General features: G+C 35.4%; 5 protein-coding genes across 8 annotated transcripts in view; 3 read left to right on the top strand and 2 right to left on the bottom strand.

Moving 5' to 3' along the window:
- The window catches only part of LOC123308155 (ras-related protein Rab-23), a 29554-nt gene extending 16230 nt beyond the window's left edge, over positions 1-13324 (top strand). For both annotated transcript variants that reach the window (XM_044890708.1, XM_044890707.1), the window contains exons 2-7: positions 7487-7617; positions 8562-8683; positions 10515-10677; positions 11185-11264; positions 12298-12488; positions 12719-13324. In XM_044890708.1, coding sequence (XP_044746643.1) covers positions 7585-7617; positions 8562-8683; positions 10515-10677; positions 11185-11264; positions 12298-12488; positions 12719-12837 — 708 coding nt within the window. In that variant the 5' untranslated portion in view covers positions 7487-7584 and the 3' untranslated portion in view covers positions 12838-13324. The remainder of the gene's footprint in view (positions 1-7486; positions 7618-8561; positions 8684-10514; positions 10678-11184; positions 11265-12297; positions 12489-12718) is intronic.
- A 797-nt stretch (positions 13325-14121) lies between these two features.
- On the bottom strand, positions 14122-21576 carry LOC123308745 (N-acylneuraminate-9-phosphatase). Its single transcript, XM_044891537.1, has 3 exons — positions 21270-21576; positions 16362-16536; positions 14122-14952 (listed from the first exon to the last, which is right to left on the bottom strand). Exons 1-3 carry the CDS (start codon positions 21372-21374, stop codon positions 14393-14395), a joined length of 840 nt encoding a protein of 279 aa, XP_044747472.1. The 5' UTR covers positions 21375-21576; the 3' UTR covers positions 14122-14392.
- Positions 14947-16285, top strand: LOC123308746 (ubiquitin-like protein 1). The gene has a single exon (XM_044891538.1). The coding sequence runs from the start codon at positions 16014-16016 to the stop codon at positions 16263-16265; it is 252 nt and encodes an 83-aa protein (XP_044747473.1). The 5' UTR covers positions 14947-16013; the 3' UTR covers positions 16266-16285.
- LOC123308744 (neurochondrin homolog) lies at positions 17941-21230 on the bottom strand. Its single transcript, XM_044891536.1, has one exon. It carries the CDS (start codon positions 20824-20826, stop codon positions 18628-18630), a length of 2199 nt encoding a protein of 732 aa, XP_044747471.1. The 5' UTR covers positions 20827-21230; the 3' UTR covers positions 17941-18627.
- A 1225-nt stretch (positions 21577-22801) lies between the features above and the next one.
- LOC123308272 (patj homolog) overlaps positions 22802-26484 on the top strand; it is a 34054-nt gene continuing 30371 nt past the window's right edge. The window contains exons 1-5 of one of the 3 annotated variants that reach the window (XM_044890860.1): positions 22811-23023; positions 23188-23534; positions 23589-24335; positions 24716-25193; positions 26191-26471. In XM_044890860.1, the coding sequence (XP_044746795.1) occupies positions 23286-23534; positions 23589-24335; positions 24716-25193; positions 26191-26471 (1755 nt within the window). In that variant the 5' untranslated portion in view covers positions 22811-23023; positions 23188-23285. Of the gene's footprint in view, positions 23024-23060; positions 23080-23187; positions 23535-23588; positions 24336-24715; positions 25194-26190; positions 26472-26484 lie in introns of those variants that run through there. The other 2 variants (XM_044890862.1, XM_044890863.1) reach the window with 2 other exon arrangements.

Here is a 26484-nt window from a genome sequence, read left to right as displayed (position 1 = left end):
TAAGCCAGCCTGACTAATCTCGCCACATCAGCTTCAAACTCCTGGAGATTTTCCCCTGTTTTCTGCACTCGGTTCTTTATTTGTGCATGGTATACTTGTTGCATATGAGCATCGCCATATCTCATCTGAAGTTTCGATGTAAGAACTTCGTAACAGGCTTGTTGGCTCTCCGGAATCGTTTGCAGAATGTTGAGTGCCTCTCCTCGTAGAGCTATTGTTAATGCCGTGGCTTTTTCGTTATCGTTCCAATTGTTTGCCAGCGCAGCAGCTTCAAACTGTTTTTGGTAAGTTGACCAGGGTACTTTTCCATCAAAAGTTGGAGGCTTGATCTTCATTCTACTACCTTCGCCGACATTTTCCGCTTTCGCTGTGCTGTAGGGTGTTGAAGCCAGAATATCTGTTCTGTTTGACATTCTTTTCAAGGAATCTATCAATTTGGAATGATGTTCAATTATTCCTGCCATTTCCTCCAATTTTCCATTAACGTCGTCATAAACTTTGTCAAACTTTTCGTCAACTCTTTCATAAACTTTGTCAAACTTTTCATGAACACTTTCATAAACTTCGTAAAATTTCTCGTTCACTATATCAAACTTCTCGTCTACTTTTTCAAATTTTTCATTTATGGTTTCCAGTTTCTTATCCAATTTATCTGTAAGTTGACTCACCACATCATTACAATTTTCCTTAATCTGGTCCATTTTCTCATTCAATTTTCGGGAATTTTCTTCCATTTGTTCATTCAACTTACAAGAGTTCTCGTCCATTTTCTCATTCAATTTACAAGAGTTCTCGTCCATTTTCTCGTTCAATTTTCGAGAATTTTCTTCCAACTTACAAGAATTCTCGTCCATTTTCTCATTTAATTTTCTCAAAAAGTCCATTACCGCTTGAGTCTCCATCGTGTTCTGCAGTCTTGTGGTCACTGGCATGAACTCCAAATATCCAAAATTATTTATTTAATTCGAGCGATGTTGAACCGCACACTTGACACCAATGTAACGTTTTCTTCGTTGATTAAAACGTCCAACTTATTAAAATTATTTATTTACACTTAAAACATTTATAACTCACAAACTAACTATGACACAACTATTTATTTCCACTCGTATTTATTTCCACTAGTCGCTTGCACTTTGAACTATAACTGTACTTGTACTTCACTTGCCTACCTGCTCCTCCGCTGGGCTTATATAGGCGCCGGAAACATTCAGGTACCTTCGCGAACCTTTCGCGGTTATTCTGGAAGCTTTCGACCGCTCTGGTTCTCGAAAGGTCCGACCGCAAGGGCCGGACTGGTTACAATATGTTTTTTCTTGCTCTGCAAACCAAACCTCCACATCTTTTATTACCTCCTCGTTGAAAGAAAATTTAAGACCTTTTAAACTTCTTTTAGTTGGGGAAAGAGCTGATAGAAAATGGAGCCAAATCTGGTGAATAAGGGGGATGTTCTAGTACCTAATTCAAACGTCAAATCACGAATATTTTGCATAGCAAAATGAGATTTGTGTGCAGGGGCGTTGTCCTGCAAAAACAAAACACCTTTGGATAGTTTTGCGCGTCTTTTCTCTTTAATTTTTTCCCGTAGAGTGGTCGGTAATGTCGAATAGTAATCTCTGGTTATTGTTCTACCCTTATCCAAAAAATCAATCATAATTACTCCATGTCAATCCCAGAAAACTGAAGCAAGAACTTTTCCAGCAGATTTTTGGACACGAAACTTCTTAATCTTGGAGAACCAGAGTGTCGCCATTTCATCGATCGTTGCTTTGTTTCTGGATCGTAGAAATGTACCCAAGTCTCATCCATAGTAACAATTCGGTTTAAGAAGTCTACATCGTTTTCAAATCGAGCACAGATCGAACGCGATGCTTCTACCCTTGCACGCTTTTGGTCAACATTCAAACATTTGGGGATCCATTTTGCAGCAATTTTTCCCATGTCCAAATTGACGTGAACTATATGATGAACGCGTTCGTATGAAATATTCAGTGCTTCAGATATCCGTTTTTGCCCAATTCGACGGTCTGATAAAATCATGTCATGAACTGCGTTGATATTTTCGGGGACTGACACAGAAACTGGCCTTTCCGATCGGTCATCACGTTCAATGGAAAATTCACCTCTTTTGAAGCTTGCAGTCCAATTTTTCACGGTCGCATACGAAGGACATTAATCACCAAGGGTATTAAGCATATCTTCGTGAATCTGCTTACCTCTTAACCCTTTCAAATACAGGTACTTGATGATGGCTCGATACTTCAATTTTTCGATTTTCACAATTTCGGTGGACATCTTTTTTCTTTTAATTTATTGCGTTACTCTGGTTTACTTTTTTGACCTCAAATTTCACACGGACACTTCTAATGAGTTATTGTTCGTTGCTATGGTAACGCAATATTTTTTTTTATGCATGGAACTGGTCTGGGCTAACTAGATATCCATACATCCTCGTACTTACTATTTTTTTCTCGAAAATAAATTGTATTTTACCCAATCTCAACTGATCCGAAGCATCTCAAGGGTTCTATCTGCAGCATAGTTTATAGTTTGGTAAGGGGGTTGCATTCCACTGCGAACCTAAGGTCTATTGTACCCCCCATCAGAGCAGTTCTCACAACTGCGTCATCTATATATAGCTCGCCTTCCAGCTCCAGAGTTCTAATGAACTCCAGTATCTGGGAGGGCTTCAAGGAGTCTTAGTCCTCATTCCTCCTATAATTTTCTTGTCCAAGACATTCCTTGTCCAGGTGAAGAGGAGTTTTCTCCTCACAGAATTTACCCTCGTCAGTTTCTCATGAGCCCATTCACATCATATGCCTACTGAGGCGACAATGTCCTGTGAGAAAGCCAGTTAGGGAGCGCAGCTTATTTTTCCGAGATCCAAATACTTCTTGGGTCTTACGGTTTTAAAATCCCGAAGGAACCTCTTGCTATGATTCATTCCTGGAAGATTCCTCTAGAGTGATTCCGAGTTATGTCAATAGATGGATTTCTAATTAATGCAAATCCATTGAAAGAATGGACTCCACTTGTTCTCAATTATTTGGCCTTTTCTGAGATTGGATGAAGCAGTTTTCACTTGTTTAGTTTGGGGTGAAACTGCCTGGCCTACTCGCAACAATCACAAAAGGTTTTTTCACCCCAATTCGAGCTGCAGACCAATTGTGAGAAGTCGTCCAACAACGGATTCCAGTCCGCGTCTAAATAATCGCTCATTACCCTGAAACGGGAGCAATTCAAGAATACTTTTTGCTGCCGCTTTCCAACATGTCGTACCACATGTCCGCAGCCCGCTTTTAGAATAGAGCGATTATAAATGCATCAGCGCGCCTGAAAAATTGCACGCCGCCGAGTTGAATTATCGGCGGCAGAAGAAGTTGGTCCAATTCCTCTAAGGACGTCCATAAATCCGAGCGGTCAATTAGGCCCTGCCAAATATGGAGGGCCCACCCAGCCGAGGCGACATCTTCATCTCCAACAAACGTGATTTCTGGCGAGCTACCGATTTATCCGAACATTTTACGCGCGTCGCTCGCGTAGATTTAAAGGGAAGATAAGTGGAGTCGGTCTTTATTAGTATACAATCTGCATGCGGGGCAACCAAGCATGGCGAAGTGTTCCTTCTGGCGAAGGTTCACTAACCGCTTTGCAAGGTCGCCAATGGGAATAATCGAGAAGAGCAGATTGCTATTATCTCAGCCAAGGAGTGCTCCGGTCGAGATTGTCAAAACCAAACTGACGTGAAATCACTCAAGCTAGAACTAGACCCGTTTGCACCAAACGCACCTAGTGTTAAGTGTTCCTTAAAATGAACCCTTAACTTAAATTACGTTGCACCAACAGTAAAGTGACATTTGAATGGCTAAAGCTAGCCTTAAATTTAAGCGCTCCTGTAATGACCACTTAGGTATTTAAGGGCCGGATTCTAACCTAAAATAGTTTGTTGAACTCATAAACTGGCTGCAGAACTGCTGTGGTTTTTCTAATAACGTCAAGTACCTTTTATTTGACAATCCATTTTATTATCAATAATAATGCTAATTCAGCAACAAAAAGTTGTCACTCTTTGATAATAATATAATAGTCTACTTGACCCTGACTGACAGGACAATAAAGTTAGGTTAATGAAATGACAACGATCATCGGCCACCGGCCAACCAATGAAAAGGCTTTATTAGACTAGAATGAAGTTGCACCAAAATAAAAAACTGATAATATCACTAGATATGAAAACTTAAGGGCCCCTTACTTAAGATTCTGTTAAGCCGCAGTCGTGCAACTGACAATAAAATTAAACGTCCATTAACTTTAAACTACGCTTAGTAAAATACTCATTTTAAGGGGGATTGGTGCAAACGGGCCTAAAAGATTTACCAGAGCCTCGTACAGACTAACGGCCGTTTTCAATAACCTATCCAAGATAAGGGATAGATCGCTATCTCCAGTTTGTCTGCCTATCTATCCTTGTAGTTATCTATCTATGGTTTGCATTTCACAATTAAGGTTTGACGTTATCTATCTCAAGGCAAGGATAGATAGGAATCTATTCGGCTCAGACCACAGAACACTAATATAAGACCTTACATCATTAATTCATTTATAGCGGTGAGATATTGGAGTGTGTTAGAAAGTGAAAATATTTGAATATTATGTATAGAAGGTTAATCGTGTGTGTATGACTACATACCCGTATGCACCATTTCAAAACGAGCTCAATTCCTTAGTGTCTTTTTTTCCCATAGAGATTCTATGCTTAAACGTCGTTCAATGAAAGGTGCATACGGCAATAAATACATCACAATAATTGTTGATCGAGATTCTCAAACACGCAATACTTGAAAATGAATTCCTCAACCGTGAGTACCTTCAAATAAAAGCGCCGTTGTTATCGATATTCATTTTTCATTAATTTCAAGTTCTGAAGGCAATGATTTTTTCAGCCTAAATCAAAACCAATGACTAAAGAAGAGGCCATGCGTTTGGTACAATTTGTAGCAGCTGATGGGGTTATTACCAGCAGAGCTATTAATGCTACCAACAATAAATTGAAAGAGGAGAGTTGGAGAAGATTGACCGAATCCTTCAACTCTTCGGTTTCAATTTTCCCACATTGCGCCCTCAAATATGGATTAATTAAATCCAATAATTCACTCACAGCACCTTTGCTCAGTTGAATTCTACATGTGAACTCGTAATCATTCAAAATAATCATGTAATCAACTCGTGCTTCATAAATTTTTTGGGTCTCTTCCGATTCACTTTCTTCATCATCAATCATCTCTAATAATTCCATGTCGCTACTCAAATAATCCATTTTTTAAAGTTAATTACAATTCAATTGTAAAGAAAAAAGCACTGAAATGCACCCTGATAGCAATTTCCAACGCTTATCTCTACCCCTTACTGCTCGAACTCGACAGATCAAAAAACTGAACTACCGGAGATAATTTTTACAATCGATGGTTTACTTCAAATTTCTTTGAAACGCAGATAGGCGCATATATAATGAAAGTTCCTATCTCTGATTGTCAATCTGACCTCATTTCAGAGGAAGGGATAGATCGCTGCGGCCAGTAAGAATCGCTATCTGCAGATAGAATATTGAAACGTAAACAAGCACAGAATGACAGATTTGTCTATCCCTAGTATCTATCTATCCACAGTTTTGATGGATAGATAGGTTATTGAAAACGGCCGTTAGTGAATTGCGAAGATTAGCTGATAGAAAGGAATAAAAGGTTATATGAGGTATGTCCCTCGATCGGAGGGGGTGCGTCTATGGATGATGAACATTTTTTAAAAATGGTCAAATGTACAGACTCTTAAGTGTCAGATTTTGATACTGTTTATCTATATCCCACACATCTCTGAGAATCACTAAACTGACGAAATCGAAGAATGTACCATGGACTATTCAAGACTTGGACTTTTGCTTTGTCTTTAGCTGAGCGCCTTGTACTCTTCACCCTATATCTCAAAAACCGTTGATCGAATCAAAAATTGCTTCGGACAAAATTTCTAGAGAATTGTATGTCAAACAAATTTCCTAATGGATGTAAAAAAGATTTGAGGCACACCAAGTGAGATATTTCAAAAAAACCTATTTTTGTAGCCTTTATTGAAGGTTATTGCTGCTTCGGCTTGTGAAAACTATAAGAAAATTCTACTAGCCAGTTGTCTCTGTTATTTATTAGTTGCATTACTGATAATCGTTCAAAGTACGAAGCGGCTTGGTTTTAAATCAAAGTCAAAGAAATCGTTGTTAATTTTTTCGATAAATATGCACTTTTACTTCGCATACACGATAACTGATCAGTCCTGCCCTGAAACTCATGATCTTGGGAAGCTTGTGGATATAAATAATGAAATATTATTTGGAATTCATTGTAACATAAGAAATTAAACCATTATCTAGCATAGCGCTCATTTTTTTTACAGTATGATATTTGAATAATTCAATTTGATTGTGGAATTATAAAACATGAAGAAGAAAAGAATAATTGCTTCAACGACCGTGTCTAGCGTTCTAAAGAGAATTCTCACAAAGGGATAAGCGTATCAGCATTGTATTGTATAAAGACAGCCTGTTGATATCGTGATAGTTTTGAGGAAACCACTCTATGCCAGAGAATAGTTCGAAATATTTCACAGCTATCCAGACAAATCCTGTTTGTAGCACCAAAACAGGGAAGTGGAGGCTTAACTAGCAACACATGTACTTTAAACTTCAGATCTAAACGACTCGGATAAGATAATTCAAGCTTAACTCACTCCTGGCTGAAATGGACGCCAGCCAAGTAAGGAGCTTGAGAACTGACTCTATCCCCACAAAGATCTGAACATGCGACCCCCTGCTATCCAGATTCCTCACCTAGAAGGACCTTGCCGGTTCACCTACGGCTCCAACTGGACATAGGTAATAAAAACCCTTACATATAGTCAAGCAACTGTAAAATCACTAGCTACTGAGGAAGACACTCAGCCCTAAAGCATGAGAGCAGATTTTTACTCTATACTAATTGGAAAAGGATAATGCACTGCTACCATTTGGGTACCAGGAGAATATATCTTCAGAGGCAACGAACTATCGAAAGCTCTGGCAAACTAAGTTGCAGCCAATGGACACATTGGCCCCAAATCAATAATGGAAGGTCTCAAACCCCTTCTGACTCACAAGACTGTTCCCAGACCTTTCGCTTTAAGTACGTTACTACCGTCAAAGTTTCTGAAACAAATTTGAGGTATTTGAGGAACACTGATTGCTCAAAGCACATCGTAGATGAATCTCTACGCTATAAACACGCCTTCTGTTACAACCCACCAGTAGATGGAGTTTGGTCAAAAATCCTAAAGCTTCTTGGTGTTTCAATTTTCCTCAATCTATTTAAAAGTACCTTTAACTAGTTTTTTCATGGTTTACTATTGTTGTTTCGAGCATTCTTGTTTATTACGTTAAGATATTCAATATTGGCGTCTTTTTCAGGGTCCCTACGGTAAAAAACCTGATGAGGATGGTGCTGGTCCATCAACGATGAGCGGCTCAGCCTATTTCTCGGATTTCACGAGGCCAGGGGCCTAACGATGCGCGAAGAAGAATTAGAAGTAGCCCTTAAGGTCTGTATCAGAAATGTCAGTTTTTTTCAAACTTTTAACTATAAGTACCTAGTTATCGATTCATTAAGTATAAGGGGAAGTCGTGGTTCTGTTGAAAAACCACTAGTGTGAATTCAAGGAATCCTTCAGAGTGCCAACGGAAATGCCATCACGTTGAAGAATTGATTCCATCTTTTTGGAAATTTTTCGATAGTCACTTTTCGAGTGGATTGTCTCTCAATAACAATAAATGTAGATGAGAATAAGATGCATATTCTGAAAGAGCAACTTCTCTAGTAATAAATCTGAAAATTTTATGGAGGTCGATGCAGCCTTTCGGTCTTGACGAGTATTTCATTGATTCCATCTTTTTGTAAATTTTTCGATAGTCACCTTTCGAGTGGATTATCTCTCAATAACAATAACCGTAGATGGAAATGTGATACGTATTCTGAAAGAGCAACTCTTCTAGTAATAAATCTGAAAATTTTATGGAGTTCGATGCAGCCGTTCGCTCTTGACGATTATTTACAAATATTTCAATAATAGATTTCTGAGGTCAAAAATAAACACTTTTCTCCTGAACCATTTTTTCCGAATCGGCTCTGTTTTCTTTAGAACCTTGTATCTTCATATACAGGCTGTTTTATCGAATGAAATGAATTTCTGAGAATGGTTTTTCATTAAGTTCATGAATTTTTCGAACAAAAGATGTAGTCTGTAGAGGGGAAACTGTTTACTCATTAAAAAAAATCGTAAGATAACAACGTAGACATAAAACTTGATATTATGAGCAGAAAAAGTTTTTAGAACACTCGAGAATAGTTCAAACTGACGAAGGAATTGAAGAACATCATGACTTTCCCATAAACCTAATATTGTCTGAGACAGTATCAACTGAATATTTTATTCTGCAAGTTTTTCTTCAGGAGATCAAAGTCAATGAGGTACTTCGTATTTTTCAGGTGGTGATTGTGGGCAATGGTGGTGTCGGCAAATCGAGCATGATTCAACGATACTGCAGAGGTGTTTTCACTAAAGACTATAAGAAAACGATAGGTGTAGATTTCCTAGAAAGACAAATAGAGTAAGTACGAAAAGCCATTTGAAACTTTTGATATACTATATCAGTTATTAGACAAATCACGCTACGTAGGTACCTGTTGATAATTTTTTCTCAAAAACCCTTACTTTTCAACTATACTCTTTCACACCCTGTAAACGACCTACTCTATTTCTTTCAAAATACTGAGTGATTACGTCCAGATTCATAATCAAGTTTAAAGTCGCTGAAAGCTTCCATTAGTGTCATTTTTAATACCAAGAAAGCTCTAAAATTAAAGGGACTTTAAGTTTGATCATGAAACTGGCCGTTTATATGGTTATTTCTTTTGGTTGAGTGTAAATTATTGTGGAAAACCAACATTTGCACAGAGAGACTGGAACTGTTGTTCTGTTGAAGTGAAATTTTGTAGGTCTATAGAAAAAGAACAAAAGGTTATCAAGAGTAACAATTTCAAAAAGTGAACTGTTCCTAAAACTTCCAAATGGACATATCTTCAGTGAAATAAAAAGCTTCTATTTCTTAGGTAAAATTGTTTGGCTGGTAATTTCACTCAGGTAAATTTCTGATCCAACTCCACGGTTATTCTCGAAACAATACATCATACATAATATATGAACATTCGTTTCGTTGACTGCACAGATGCAGTCTTTCGTTGAACAAACAAATGCAGAACCCGTTCCATCAGCCTGGACACAAGATTTATAAAACTTGGATCACAGATAACGGTGCTCGAGGTTGATGGATGGCAAAAGTTCTATCTGAAAATTACACACAATTATCGACTGCATAGTTTCAATTCTGCGGATTCCACACAGGTTTTTCTTCGCTAGAAACCCACTCCTATGCTATTAATCGGAGATTTATGTCATTGAGGATTATTATTTTCATTTCAAGTGATGGACGTTGAGATTGCGAGCTGCTTTTGACATATTTTATACAGGGTTACCCATATTTTTAATATACTGGGGTAAAAAGCGATTCCTTATCCGAAAATCATTAATTTTCGTTCTTTAGTAAACACCCTGTAGGTATTAATGTACGGGAAATAGTAAAATGAAATAAGATTCAATACGTAGGAGGTTTTAATTGATGCTTGATTCTTTAAGAATGAAAAAAAAAATCAAAATTCTACAGAAGCGACTTCAAATAAATTGCAGCCTTGCAGTGACCTCCTTTTTCCTCATAATAAATTCAACCCGTTATAAATACTCGAATAAATATTCGTAACACCCCAGATCGTTGTTTCTATATAGGAGGTTCATTCATCCTTTAAATCGTCAGTTTCAATGAAAACTCCTCGTAAATCTTCAACAGTGGCGATCAAAAATATCGCTGCGTTTTAAATATGGAAAAATGAGTCATGGAAAGACTCTCCGAAAAGTGCGTGACGAGCAGGTACCTCTCCTATTTTTAAACGAGTGAAATGTTTTTAATCGTCCAAGTTTAAAGTCTGGACATGCTGTCATTACATGCTCTCTCAGATCTCGCACGAAATGGCACGAATGTCATAAACAACTCATTTCTCCTGGTTTTTATGAAGTCGATGAAATCGCCATCACTGAGAAGCATCATTGCCGTATCGCAAATTGGGATTTTGGAAATAAAACGGGATGCACTCGAAAAACATTTCAGAATGCCAATGTAAAGAACACTCGTGAATTTCGACAGAGCTTTGATAAATTCAAATCAATAGACAGTTGAAAAGAACCTTAGTTCTATAAGTGATATTTCGTTCTCGATTCTGAAGATATATTTCAAAATAAGGGTCGAATTGACGTCCGGGAGGGAGAACTATAATAATCTAAACCAGTTCAAAGACTACGAATTCAAATTCAAGCTTCATATTTTCTAGGGTAGATGGTGAAGATGTCCGATTGATGTTATGGGACACAGCTGGACAAGAAGAATTTGATGCCATTACCAAAGCTTATTACCGCGGTGCTCAGGCATGTGTTCTGGCATTTTCTACCACAGATAGAGACTCCTTTGAGGCGGCTCATTCGTGGAAATTGAAAGTGAGTTTCATATTTTTCACTCAAGATTTGAGTCAGTTGTTGCTGAGGTTTTCACAAAGTTTCTAGACATACCTATCCATATTCATTTATTGAATTACTTCTGATCTTGTTCGATAAAATTCGTCAGTTATCTGAGGAATTTACATTTTGTTCTGAATTATTCCTGCATTCATACAAGATTCCATCGTACCATTTGAACAATCTGCGTACCTCAATCATTTCATTCATTTCCGCAATTAACATAGTAATTTATCAACAGTAAAAGGATTATATTTTGGCCGGAAAAATATAATAAATTACTCTAGTCATTAGGTTGTCATAACGGCTTTATGTGAATAAACGGTTTATGCTCATAAACGAACATGGATCTTCTGAACGCTGTCTATAGGACCAGTAAAAAATTGAGTACTGTTCCAGTACTCAGATATTTTTATGTGAATTACATATGTCCAAATTCATTTGTTAATAAGTATATTTTCATTTAATCCTGTATTTCTTGATCCACAGGTTGAAAATGAGTGCGGAGAAATTCCAACTGTGATCGTTCAAAATAAGATTGACCTTCTGGATCAGTCAGTTGTAAATCCGTAAGTAATTCATATATTCATACATTACAATAACTAACATAGCCTACTGCTGTGGATAATTGAAAGATTTCTCCTGTTTATTTTGAATGTTTATAAAAAAAAAGAATATTATCTACTTAAGAATATAGGTTATGAATGAATTAATCACAAAATAATCAAAATTACCATATACACCGCTGTAAAGTAGGATAACTAATAGGCCCCACACACTGCAAGTACCTGCAGGTCCTTGTTATATTCGATTATCTTACAACATTAATCTAACGTGAACCTATTCAAAGTAAAAGGGAAGAAACTAAGAAATCAAAAAATAGTCACCTGTATGATATATGTGGACAATCAAGCAACTATTAGCTTGCAAGCTTCCGTGATCTCGTTGAGTATTCAATACTCGGTGGTATACCTCTACAAATGATGTAGATACATAGTAAGTTATGTGAATCGGTTGGCGAATCACCTCATCTACAAACGCAAATAAAATACGAACGGTCCATAATGAACTCGCACTGCTAGGGGGCAGGTATATAGTTAACATCTGCTGAGATGAAATGCAAGACTCCAAGTGGAATCCTTCACTTCTATAAAGAAGTAAATTTCCTTGTGTACCATAAACAGAGTACAGTCAATCCCAAATTATCGAAAGGAAGCGGTGAAAAGTGGTTCCTTTTTGAAGCAAACCAGTCAAATCTTATCGACAATCTAGACAATTAATCTGCGAATCAAATCAGACTCTTCCTATACCCGGCGCAGATAACATCTGCAAACTGGCTTGCCACAAAAGGACCAGTGTCTTCAACATTTTGTTCGCTCTCAACTCACTCATGTTTTAAGTCCCTCATGATTTTCATAAACATCCACTCCACAGAACACACCCGTACTTACTTTATGATCCAATCCACACTACTCATGAGTACTTAGGCCAATAACTTCAGCTAGAACTGTCGCTCAGCATAATCTAACATGTAATGGTTTAGATTTTTTATTCGATTTTTCAATCAACCAAAGAAGCAGAAAAATAATTTGTTTTTTCCAGAGAAGAAGTTGATTTGCTCGCTCGCGCGCTAGGTTGCAAACTTATAAGGACCTCAGTGAAAGAAGACCTCAACGTGGCAGCAGTATTCAGACACCTAGCCTCAAAATGTTTGGCAGAATTACACGATACCAACGATTTCGATTACATCACGGCGCCTAACCATCACCACCTCCCCAACTCTCTAACAATCAGTAAGTTTAATCGAAGAATTGTATTAATATCAGATCATGAAATCATAAAATTCCCGAAGATTGATGGTTTTAAAGAGGGAAGAGAATGTTAAACCACCAAAACTTTACTGAAAAAAGGATTATGCCCATTATCTTCAAAAACCTATCACTGAAAAAACAAAGATAATGAACTAATTCAGTTTGAGAATTGCACATGATCAGATATGCTAACTCGAATCTTTCTTTTTCAGGTGCCTTTAGTCCTAGTCATTCTTCCAAAAACCATAATAATGGAACTATAGTGTTGCGACCTAATAAACATCACAAAAAAAAGAAGAACGTTCTGAAGAACGCTTGTAAAATTTTGTGATTCTCGAGTTCAAATAAGTGAGTTATTGATCACCATGTATAGTGTACTTAGTTTCGTTTTACCCTACGCGCAGGACGATTTCAAACCAATTTAGGTTATATTCGACAGGCCAAATGGTGAAGTGCTAATATAACTCTAGGTTTATTTATTTTACTACACTAGGATTGTTTTCTTACGGAGAAAGTATCCGATAAATTTCCTTCATCCAATTATGATGATTCCGTAAAGTTTGAAATTCATACTCTTTTGGAATTTTGAATCCGTTAATTCTTTCGGATACCTTTATGAAAATGTGTGAATATATAATTTTTCGATTCAATAATAATCATCTGTGTTTGTGCACTTCAGTTTTTTTTTTCTTGAACTTATTACGGGGGGTAGTTGAAAATGATCTGATGTTGTTTTGTAATGTTTGTATAATGATTATTTTATTTTATTCTGTGTGTTCTTATTGAAAATATTGAAGATAAAGTTATTAACATATTAATAAGATTTTTATTGAGTAACACTTGAACTGGTTTCGCATCATATCTTAGTAAGGTATGCATTCAGATCTGCCCATCATCCAAATTGAAGTATTATAATTGATAATACAGGGTGATCGTTTGAGTCTTTGCGTGAAACTATTTGAGCACGGAATTTGTTTTCCTTATTTCCTATGTTTTCAGCGTTCAGGTGAGAGAGTTGCAGATATAAAACAACTTACCTATCAGAGGAATATATTTTCACAGCTTATGAAGCTGTACCACCTCATCAAACCCCTTTCACACATCCACCTTTTCAAAATTTCGTCTCTGACACGCAACTTCTATGCGCGCCTTGCCTTATACTGTGATCATAGATGAACCATTGTGATATACAGGGTGAGTCTTTGACTCGTACAAATATTCCAACAGTAGATTTTTGAGGTCAAAAGAAACACTTTTTTCCTTTACCATTTTTTCCGAATTGGCTCGGTTTAAAAGATACAGGATGTTGGAAAAACATAAAAAATTTTAAAAATTGGATACTTGACTGACTACAACTCCGTTTAAAAGATCCACAGATGTGTAGTGTCACAGGTGAAGCTAGTTATTCTGAAGGTAATTTTGTTTTTCCAAGGGTGGCACACCTCATTATGAAAACTTAAAATGGGGTATAAGTTTTTATCAGGGCCGAATCGGAAAAAATGGTTTAGGGAGAGAGTATTTCTTTTGACCTCAAGAATTTACTGTTATAATATTTGTACAAGTCAAAGACTTGCTTTTTCCTTTCCAGGGAATATTAAAAAAAAAACACAGTACATATTTATAGAACTATATATTTACAGTTTTGTATATTGAGGTATTCGAATTCCATTCTTTTAATAAAATATAAATTCTATTTCCCTCTCAATAACTCCATTTTCTACACGACAGATTCTAAAATATATCTTTTTTTTTTCCTATACTCCAGGAACGACACGACATAACTTCCATTATATCAAAACTGCATCATTAGCTCAAACTCCCCATCATCTTCTTAAACTCCTCCATCCAACCTCTTGCTCGCCTCAACAATTGCTGATCCTCAAAACTTAACTTCCATCGCTGCTATTGCTATTACAATCGCTCAGATCCGGTTGGGAGTATTTTTTGAAATTGTAAGGACGAGCGAGCTCCTTGCTCTTCCTACGCAGTTTAGGAGAGCGATACGCATTTTTCAGCACCTTGGGGAGTTCGTTCACGTGGTCGATCACGAAATCTGGTTGAGTTTCGAACTTCCCTCCTTTATCGTTGGCATGCAAAGGAACCCACACGGTACCACCAAGTTTCGCTTTAATTCCACCCAAGATATCCGTTTCCAGTTTGTCTCCAACCATCAGAGCGTTCCCAGGCTTAACGCCGAGATAATCGCAAGCCATCTTGAATATTTTCTCGTTGGGTTTCTCCCAGGGCAAATCGCCCGACACCAAGATGACGTCGAAGACAGGCTTCAGGCTGAGCTTCTCGATCTTTTCCCACTGGGATGCTGAAGGACCATTGGTTATTAAACCAATCAGATAAGTCTTCTTGAGTTTCTTCAATATATCGAAGGTTTCGTGGGATATTTGCAGGTAATGGTATCGAAGATAAAGCCATTGTTTGTACACAGCTTCTAAAATAACGACAAATTATATGGATTAGTACGATTTCACCTGGACCTTCTCCACCCATAGATTGATTGAAGGTTGTCCTCTCCCATGAAGATCTAAAAAGGTAGATCGAAAGAGGAGATTCACAAAAAAATAAATAAATTTCAGAATATTCACGTATAAGTGAAAAGTGTTACCTCCTGAAATTCATTCAAGTTCATCAATCTATGAATAGTTTATTTAACAGTGTGTTCTGGAATGTGACTCAACTCACAACACTCCGTATTGAAGAACGGCGGATGAAAAATTTTCTGAAATACATAAATGATTATAGGTTTTTCAAAGCAAGTGGATGAAATCATAATATGTGGGAAATAGATGCACCATACAATCGAATGTTTCCAATAAATATTTTACACCAAAATATTCTAAAAGGGCTGCCTCTATAAGTGTATAATATGATTGATGACTCGCAAAACTTCTCTTGATACTTGACATCTATGGAAAATAAAACTAATCAGCAATTTTCGTTATTTTTTTGTCATAAGAAACCTTTGTTTCAATTATAACAGAAGTTTTCACATATGAAGAACTAAAATCGCACCAATAAAAGTTCCAACCTCTTTCATGTTCACTATGTACCTCTATCGTTGAATGGACTACTTCGCAAGAGAGAAATGTCGAAAATCCTAAGAGAAGGGAAACGTTATGGAGAACAAAAAAATTTTTCATTCCATCAGCGACATTCAGCTTGATGGAGGTTAGTTAATAGGTATTGGCCGAAACGTCGCTGATAAAATATGGGATTGAAGGTATGAAATATGTACAGGTATAAAATCCTAATCCTTGGAACATAAATAGCATGGGTGAAGGAAAACTTCATGTGTATTCAGGCCCAGAGTCCTATTCAGAACAAATTCCCAATGGAAGAACTTATTTCTGTGCAAATTTTCAATATATTTTCTGTCATTATATTCTGTCGAACAATGTCATGTGGAACATTTTCTCAAAATTTTCAGTATCTAAAATCCGCACAAAAAACAGTGCATTAATGTACAACTACAACCAATAAAACTAATCCAAAATGCTTCTGAAAGTAGTTACGCTAACTGGTGAAGAAAAAACTATAGATGTCGAGCCCTCAGATAAGATTCTCAATATAAAACAAAAACTAGAAGAAAAGGAAGGTATTCCTCCGGATCAACAGAGATTGATTTACCAAGGAAAGCAACTTAAGGACGATAAATCAGTCAGTTGTTACAAATTGAAAGCTGGTACTGTTCTACACCTAGTAATCGCCCTTAGGGGTGGTTCAGACGTGTACATTCCTCAATAAATAATTTAAAAAAAACAATATAGAATGAAAATATGAGCCATTAAATTTCAAGTGTTTCAAGTAAATCGTCCCTCCCTGTATCAATATTGCACTTACCACAATACTTTTGATAATTTGGATGTAATGCTTGATACCACAATTTCTGCCTCCAAACGTGAAGATCTATGGAAGGATGTTGGGGACATTTCCGAAATTCATGTAGGAAATGTATGCAACTTTGTACGGCAATTTCTTCAGGTACTCCGAATTCTTGACATAAGATTTCTGAAATCTAGAAGATGTAACTTTTTAGAGCTAAATTTGAAATTTTAGTAATTTGTTGGATGGTTAAATGTTCAGAATATCGACAAAGTGTAATTGTATATGTGAAAAAATTTCTTTTTTAAGGAAACTAAAATTTTGGCGGATGCTCTTCTTTATTCAGTGAGGTAAGTATTTCAAAATAAAGAAGTTTTTTTGTTTTAACAACATATGCACTGAAAGCTGGGAAATTGTTACTCATTTCAATAAATGTAGATATTATTTCCAAACAGCGCATTTAGCTGAATTTTTGTTCGCAACACCATTCTACCATTCTTGAATTTTTGGTGTGAAAATTGTGGAATTTCCATGGGGATCAAAAAATTCAACGAATCTATTTAGAAGCTGCCCAGCATCTGATATAAATGTGCAAAAATGACAATTTTGTACGGAAACTCAAATTCAGAGTTAGGCATTTATAGGCTCACAATCTTATCCCAAACTTCATTTCCCTTTGATTGTACTTGAGCTGAATTTCATGAATCAGTTTGCCTGGCCAGTCGCTGTAAACTTCCATTCTCAGAAATGAGTCTGGATGAGTACAAACTTGGTCCTGATTGATTATTTGCTTTTGTTAGGATAAAAAGTGTGAATGAATACCGGTAATCATATACATGCAACTCATTCCCTTTAGGTGTTGTAGAACAATATTGAGGAAACTTCGAGATTTGGTAGTTTTTTTTTCAATATACAATTATTTTGAGCCGCAAAGCTGCAAATATGGAGGGTAGCTCCATAGCTGCAACCTTGAAATTGTTTGTCTTTTCATATGGACATTGTCTTAACCAGAAATTTGCAGTTTTCAATCAATGAAAGAAAGTATTCTTAATTCTTCCCAAGTGTTTTAATATGTTCGTTTTCATGAATTTCGAGTGTAAAATGTTCGAGGTCTAGCCAGTTGAAATTCCAAATGTTCAAAGTTGTTTGAATGAGAACTGATGTATTTCGATCCTCTGAAATGACTGCATAGGTGTAGTTACTCCTACAGCTATTTGAGCTTAATTTAGAACTGGAAAATTCTATTTGGGAAATTCTTAATTTAGAAGCGAAAGCATTTCGGTCTGTGATATTTAACAAGAGCTTTCTCATCCAAATAAACATGTGGAACTCCTACAACCAAGATTTGAGATATTTCTTCTGGCATCAGCATTGATATTAATACTTGAATATGAATAGATCGTATGACAAAAATGATTTAAGCTCGGAAAAACGTAGCGTTCTTGCGTTGAATATATATTTCTCGAGTAAGGAAGCCGCCAAAAAATTATATTTATGAAGTAATTAGACAGAAAACGAGTTAAAATATTTAAAAAAATAACACTAAGAGTATGTTGTGAAAATGTGTGAATACTTACGGATGCAATAAAATTTTGTGTAACTCTTCTAACATTTATTTCATAGGTGGTAAGTTACAAATCAGGTACGCCAATTACACGAAATATTTTCAAAACAGTCTCATACTATTTTTATAAATAACTGATCACATTGAGGGTGATTTCCGTACGAGTTGATACCACGAAATATATATTTTTGTTTAAAATAGCCACAATATTTGAAATTACCATGTTTTACATTAACTTAAGCTTCATTAATTTCTCTTATCATCTCATCTTAAAATGTTTTTTTTAATATAAAAACACACTTGCCCAAGGTTTTTGTTAGTCGAAAAAGGCATTTCACTCTCTTAATGAAAAAATAAAGCTTCTGATTTCTGAATAATCACCAACATCCATTTCTACCTAGCATCTACAAATTGATATTTTTTCCTCAACACTCGTCTAAATTATATTGATTCAATTCCATAAAAAACTAATCCAGTACATTTATAATAATAATAAATCAAATATGCGCCATCAATAGTGATGGTGCAGATAGATACAGAATAAAATATTAATGATCTTGATTTGACCAAAGGTTAATACATCCATACATATAATTAAAATAATGGGTTCACAAAAATTTGATTATTGTATAAAAAAATCCATTAATCTAACATAACATTAATAGAAATATCAAATTTTTTCAGCCTTTCAAACATCAAATTAAGTTTTCAACAATAAATTTAATCCCCAAACATTTTTTTACCAAATTCCATGAGTCTATGGTTTTTACACACTTTCAAAGCGTCAGCTTTCTTGAGAACGCCTACAACAGACTCGTTAGCATCCACCAAATGACATAAGAAATCTTCAAATGCTAATTTAACATTAGATGGTAAGGAACCAATCCTCACTTCTTTCAACAAATTAATTATTCCTTCTGCCCAACCACTTTCAATGGCAAATTCCGAAATCCAAGGAATCAGGGAGATGACACTTGACATTGTTTGCATACCTAGGAACCACAGTTCAGCCAGTTCCATCCAATGCTTCTTGTATGACATTGCAACAACTAATGAAGTTGGGTCGTTGCTCTCATCAATGGTATATGCATCCCATAAAAATCTTATTGTTGCTTGGATGTATCGGCAGATGGAAAAATCATTTTTCTTAACTTTATTAGTCATCTGTTTCAATAGCAACAATCCCAAAACGGCTAGATTTCCATGAAGTACCAAATTTTCCGGAATATCCTTCAGTTCAGGCAAATTTTCAAAAATGAATTTCATCAAGTTATTGAAAACTGGGGATTCATCAACAAACTTTGGTTCAAGAACAGTTAAATTCATGAAAACGTTACATGCACTTATCATGGCTAATCGAGAGTCATTCATTTCTTCCAATATCTCTGGTGACAATTCCACCTGTGGTTGTGCTAATACTTTCAATCTCTCAGATCTTGGAACAGGTGGACGTTTATAATGTACAATGCTCCAGTGAAATTCAATGAATTCATATAACAATCGATGCTCATCATTCTTCAGAAGAATTTTCCTGGAGGTATCTTCAACAGCCAGATGGCAAAGAGCAGGCATTAGTATTCTTAGAACGTCCACATGACCTAGGTCATCTTCAGCTCCCTCGAGATTTCCTGCTTTCTCTGCTATTTTGTTCGCTCTATAACATTTGAATGTTTCATTTGCAATTTCAAGCATGAAAGGTAGCAGTTGGTATACTTGTGCTCTCATTGCTGTGGTTTCTTGTGCCAACCATGAAGCTAAAACTCTTATAGTAGCACAGATAAATAGCTTCTCATCACCAGCAGGTGAATTTCTGTCATTAGATACTTTAAGTAAGAATTTTATGACTGTCGTAAAAGCACCTTTCAAACCTGTATAAAGAGTTTGTTTCTCTTTCTGATCTAAATCCATTTGATCAGTTGTAATATATGCCATGGCATATTCAAGAATGCTGTAGCAAGATGTGATTAGCCGAGTTTCAGCATCGGCAGCTTTCAAAGATTTACCGTCAAGTTGCATGCGAATTTCAACAGCAGCCAACTGGATCAAAAGTAAAAAAAATTGTTTACATTTTTCATCCTCTTGTATAATCCATTCAATTCCCAAAAGATCAATACCAGAAGCTGCTAACAACAGAGCTGGATTTCTTTGTTGTGCTACAATTTTACTTTGGAGAATATCACTCAATCCTTTATGTATACTTTGGGGCCAAGTTTCACCAAGATGAGAGTCTCCCATTTCTGTTCTGGGACTATTGAATACCAGAGTGTTCAGTGTTTCACACAAATCAAATTTTCTTTTGTCCTGATCTGTCTCAAAGTCAAGAGCTAGTTTATTCATTAAATTATGAAAGCCTTTCACATTGCCTGACCAAGTCTTTGATCCTTTTCGACAAACAAGAATTCCAAGTACTTTTAAAGCTTCATCTGATTGGAAGCTGCCTTGAATATATATTTCACTCAATATGGTAATACCATCAGCTTCAATGAGATAATCTTGTCCAGCAGGAGTAATGGCGATGCGTTTCAAGCAATGATAAGCTTCACCAACTGCCATTAAGTTATCATCATAATCGCTGTTATCCGACTGCTTAACAATATCCAGGAATATGGGAACAGTATCTAGTACTTCAGGTTTACATGCCAACTCTGGTTCCTCGCAGAAAACAGTTAATATCGAAAGAGCTATGGATTTATAGATGGACGGTGGGCAATCCAATGGGACATCAGTGGTAAGCAGTAATTTTTTGAGGAAATCAAAGCCTAAGGCGTTGAAAATTGCTGTTTTTGCAGCCAAGGTACAGTCTGGTCCATGAACTAATTTTGTAACCATAAATAAAGCAGCAAATTTTTGTGTATCGTTCAATGAATGCTTTATCATAATACAGCATTTTTTCACTTGTTCAGATACTTGCCCCGACATTGTTGATAAATGTGTAGATTAAATTCGTCGAGATACTTCCACAATATTTCACTATATCAAAGTGTTCAAAGCGCCTCACAATCCAATACTGAGTTAGTTGAAATAAGGGGACTTTTATATTTAGAATGAGTTACATTCTATGGGATTTCTAAATTCAGTCGTTTCCAGCGTCTCAAATCACTGGATTATATTTAGAACAAGTCATCGACTCTTTCAGGTTGAGAATTAAACGAGCGGAACACTGTGATGTATGTGATTAACAAAGCAACAAAGAGCCACGCCGTAGCTGAGTAGCTAACATCGACAAAAAAGAGAAATTGGGAGTGTCAAAAACAGCTGACATACCAGAGACGTAGCGCAATAATTTCGTTCCAGATGCAAAAAACAACATGAAATTTTCTGGAAATGAAGCTCATTGCAAATAAAAGATTTCTTTCACTTACTCTATTACATGCCAATTTATCAGCTTTCCTTGTTGCGATAATAGTATTATCTAGGTCGAATAAAATGGCCTGAATTCCTGATCTGTCATTTCGCATTGTTTCCATATCAATTATATAAGATCCTCTAGGTACAAATAATCTTTATCGGAAAATCGACAAACGCTCGAAGGAATAGTTCAATTCCATAAATATCAACAATAGAATTCGCAAATTCTTGATATCACCTCACTATTAATACACACTCTGAACATCAACCTCTGAATTTGGCGCACTGACGTTTATCTTATGACGCAAGCAGGCTTCAGTAGTCATTAATGATGCTTGATAAGGAACAATCTTTCAATTAAAAACCGCTTGACTATTCTTTTGTTATGAGGAATATGAAGCGCTCTCTCTATTCTGCTAGAATAGAAATCAGTCTTATTTCCATACTTCTCCTCTCAAATATGGGTTGGATCAATATGGGATTTTCTACAAATCGGCAAACAATTTGTGAAGTCCAATTTTTTTTTATTTCGAAGTAGTATTTTAAGGATAATTTGCAGAGTACCTACAATATTTTTCTGATTTATTTCCATCAAAATAATAAAAAATCATTATTACAAGTAAAAAAAATCTTGAACATGATAGGCTTCATTAAGTCTACCTCTCATACATCTAATTCCATAACACCCGAATTATATGTATTGGCCTCGTAGATAGAGGATAAATATCTATATGCAAAGATTATAGAGTTATAATATTTGTCTATATAGAAACAATAAGGGTATTTCACATGGAGATGCTATATTGCGATACCAAAATACGCGTAATGATAATTTATGTGAGTGAAAATAATTTGAATCATCACTTTCTACCTTAATTATGGATATTTATCAAGTAATAATAATTATGTATGAGTTATCAGTAAAATTCTAATTACAAACTGAAAAGCAATATTTGAACCAGTATTTGCTAATATGTCTCAAGAGTATGCATCAAATCGGTTAATTTGCAGTAAATACGAATAATAAACATATGTAAATTGACTTTAAACATATGATTCTTTTATGTATGTGTACAGTGTACCCATAGTCCAACTGGTGTATCTCACATTGTTTTGTTTGTAAGGCGATGTGACCATGTTTTGTTTGATCAAGTTTAGACCGAAAGCCTGAATTTGATCATATGCGTTGAACTTTTTCAAAACATAATTGAGTGCACAGTTATGTTGATTGAATTAATTCAAAAACCCAATTCATTGGTACTCTATTCATATCAGAAGGTACTCGATCACAATTGTTTGTTCAAGGATAACGTGAAAACACAACAAAAAACAATGTAATTGTCAAAATCATATTATATAATATGAAATCAGAAGTAGATGGAACACTGCAAAAACAATAAAAGACAAAAATTTCTTCCGTAATGAAGCATTTCTTAATTTTTACTTTTAACCTGAAGTACTTCAATCAACGATATCCACAATGCAGAGTCGCGAAAAAACGTCTGTTGTCTCCGCCTGTGATAGATGATCATTAGCAAAGTGTCATAGAAATTCTGTCAGTCAGTGTCCGTCAGTTTCGATTTGTGTTGAATTCTGAATTCAAATTTTTATTTTGATGTTGAATTCCGTGAAATGAAACAGAAGACTTGTTTGAATGATCTGCTTAGTTTCATGAGGAATAAAAGAGATAAAAAGTAGTGGAGCAAACTAAAAATCTACCAGAAATCTACATATTTGGAATCCGGTGTTTTCGTTCTCCGCTCTTCAGGTCTATATTTACTTTGGAGTGAATTAGAATTTCGAGACCACTCTTTAGGTAAAAAGGTATCGACTGTTTGCAATCCCAAATAACCCCCAATCTGACCACTCTTTATCAATTCAAGACCCAATAAAACTAATATTTCGTCATACTTATTCAATATTTTATTTCAGAATTTCTAAGATGAAAAATCTTTAGGCTGCCTCATTTCATAACTTTTATAATAAGTGGAATAGTTTGACAAAATAGAAAGCGATGATTCTAAAACATTATGGTGTTGAGTACAGAATGGTCACAAGTTGAAGTGATAGATCTCGTAAATGACGGTTCTGGACTTGGATTTGGTATTGTGGGAGGTAGAAGTACAGGAGTAGTTATAAAATCTATACTTCCTGGTGGCATAGCAGACAAAGACAATCGATTACAAAGTGGGGACCATATACTGCAGATTGGAGATGTCAACCTTAGAGGTCTTGCAGCTGACCAAGTTGCCACTGTCTTGAGGCAAGCAGGGCAAGAAGTGAGTTAAAATATACATTTATTAATCCAGATACGTAAGTAATGAATATTATAGGTTAGAATGTTAGTAGCCAGACCTGTGGAACCTTCATCAGCCGACTTTCACAATTTGGACTTCACTGCACCCATAGTGCCTACAAGAATCTTAACAGATCCTGAGGAATTAGATCGAACTCTTCTACAGAATGGTTATTCAGCATTTTGCAATTTTAATAGAAAATATAGTTGTATAGAAGATGAAGAAGATATTCAGTACAACAGCTCTTTAGATCTTCAAACTTTTAATGGAATAAATGATGCTGAACATGAAACAACTGTAACTATAAATAATTCAAGAAATCAAAATTGTATCTCTCCTGATAGTATAAAAGCATTAACTCATGCTCCTATCGAATTAGAATATACATTACCAGAGAATGAAAAATTTTCAGTAGAACTGAAAAGAAATGAATATGGTTTGGGTATAACTGTAGCAGGATATGTTTGTGAAAGAGAAGATTTAAGTGGAATATTCGTGAAAAGCCTAAGTGAATGCAGCGAAGCATTCAAATGTGGTAAAATTCAATTAAATGATAGAATTATAGAAGTTGATGGAGAATCACTTGAGAGTTGTTCGAATCATGAGGCTGTTGAAAAATTGAAAAAAACTGGTGATATAGTGAAACTTACATTTGAAAGATTTTTAAGAGGACCAAAATTTGAACACTTGAGGGAGGCCTTAGCTAGCCAGGAAGAAAATGATTTAAGCCCACCTTCACCTTCAGTTACTACTTTAAGCTGGATACCTATTGAGAATAATGAGGTATTGCTAAATATTCAATATTCTGAATCTAGCTCTCTGAAAAAAAAAAAATTATGTGGTGTATTCGTTTAATAATTTCTCATATTGCACATAACAAAGGTCGTGTCCTGCAGAGCTTATGAATGTTTTTTATTGAGTTATGACATCATCAATAATTTTTTGAATTATTTCATTGAGTTGAATTAGATTCCTTCTTTTTCGAGTTAGTTGATTGTTGTTGATTATTGAATTGATGTGGCCTATACTTGATGAAAATCCAAATACCAATATACCTATCTTGGTATATTGACAACAAAAAACTGTCTTGGATTTACTAAATTTATTTCAAGTTAGAAACTTGCACTGTATATTCTAATATACTAGAAAAAACATTTTTTCAGTCCCCGGCTGAACCAGAAATAGAATCAATTAGTGAGAATAGCGAGATATACGAGCAAACCAATAACAATAAAGAAATATTTATCGAAGAAAACTTTGAAGCAAATCTTGAGGATGACCTGGAAACGGCTATAAAGAAAAAGTGGGAAGTTCTTGTAGAATCAGACTGTGAAATAGTTGTAGCTAACTTGACAAAACTGAGGGGTTTGGGAATTAGCTTAGAGGGAACTGTAGATGTTGAGAATGGTGTGGAATTGAGACCACATCATTATATCAGATCGATTTTACCTGAAGGACCTGTCGGACAAAATGGAAAATTGTGCTCTGGAGATGAATTGCTAGAAGTTAATGGCCAGAAACTTTTAGGAATTAGGCATGTTGAAGTGGTTAAAATTCTCAAGGAATTGCCCAGCACTGTAAGATTGGTCTGTGCAAGGAAAAATAAAAATAGGGTTATAAACACATCTCAAGATATCGAAGGTAAGAAAAAAAATTTCTCAGAAATAAAAGTTGTCCATTAAAATGTAATGCAATGTTATTTGTGAAGGCGATAATGAAAGATTAAAATTTTAATGGAGCATTAAATTTTAACGGACATTCCTGCAGCGGGGCGTTAAACTATCAACTTGTAATTAAAATTTAACGCATTTCCAGATTCGTATGGAAATCTACTTGTTCATCGCAGTTTTAGATGTTTGTCAAAAATGTTGGGTTTCATGAAAAAATTGCAACAGACAAGAAGATTTTCAATAAAAGACGTTTCCAAATTATTGAGTTTTTGTTATTTATTTGGAAAATATGTAGCGCCCTGTATCTTGGAATCTTGGAAACAAAGCATATCCACACAAAGGCCTACAAAGCCTTTCTGACTGAAAATATCTCGGAGATTAATATCCTGAACATGTCTGCACTGTTTATGAAACAACATGTTTGTCCAGTTTGTGTTGAAACACCCCGTATATTATTAGCGATTTTTTTTCAATCATCTGTTAGAGTATGAAATATCCAACTTCATATAATCAATTTTATTAGTTTATTTGAATTCCATTTTGAATGATACTATTCAACTGTTCCCATATACCTCAACAAAGTTCCACAATGACAAAGTGATTTTTAATTTCATCTTAAAAATTTGAGGCTGTTCATATGTTTTATAATGAAAGGAATAAGAGGTTTTGATGACAAATTATTCTTCGCAGTAAATTCAGTAAAAACTGAATTTTAAGCATATCGAATAAATATGTGGTGATCAGTTGAAAAAAATAGTAAACAAATCCTAGAAACACATTGTGAAAGAATTTTGATTAGTTCTAAAAAAATATGCCATGTTTTCGATATTGTTTTACTAGGTTTTCCTATGGATGCAGGTAATATAAAATAATAATAATATCGTATTGATGATTTTTGAATTGTTATGAATTAATAGAATCATTTTTGTGTTCATTCATACCATACTTCAGTTATGTAATTTTTCCAGGTTTTGAGGCTAGAAATATACTAGGTGGCAGTTTGAAAAATATTCTTCCTCAACCTGAGCAACGCTTATTAAAAGCTTTAAGTGATACAAGTATTAATACATCCAGTACTTTGACAGTATCAGATGATCTCAGCCTAACAAAAGAAAAATCAAGATCAATGGAAGATTCTAAAATAGCAATGTGGCAGGATGAAATCCAGTATATTGAACTTACTAAAGGTGATAGAGGATTTGGATTCTCAATTCTAGATTATCAAGATCCTGTTGATTCCAAATCTACAGTAAGCACCTAAT

The sequence above is a fragment of the Coccinella septempunctata genome, chromosome 2, assembly GCF_907165205.1.
Source record: "Coccinella septempunctata chromosome 2, icCocSept1.1, whole genome shotgun sequence".
Classification (NCBI taxonomy): Eukaryota; Metazoa; Arthropoda; class Insecta; order Coleoptera; family Coccinellidae; genus Coccinella; species Coccinella septempunctata.
Note: the sequence above shows the minus strand (reverse complement) of the source record. Positions and strands in the feature narration are given on the sequence as shown.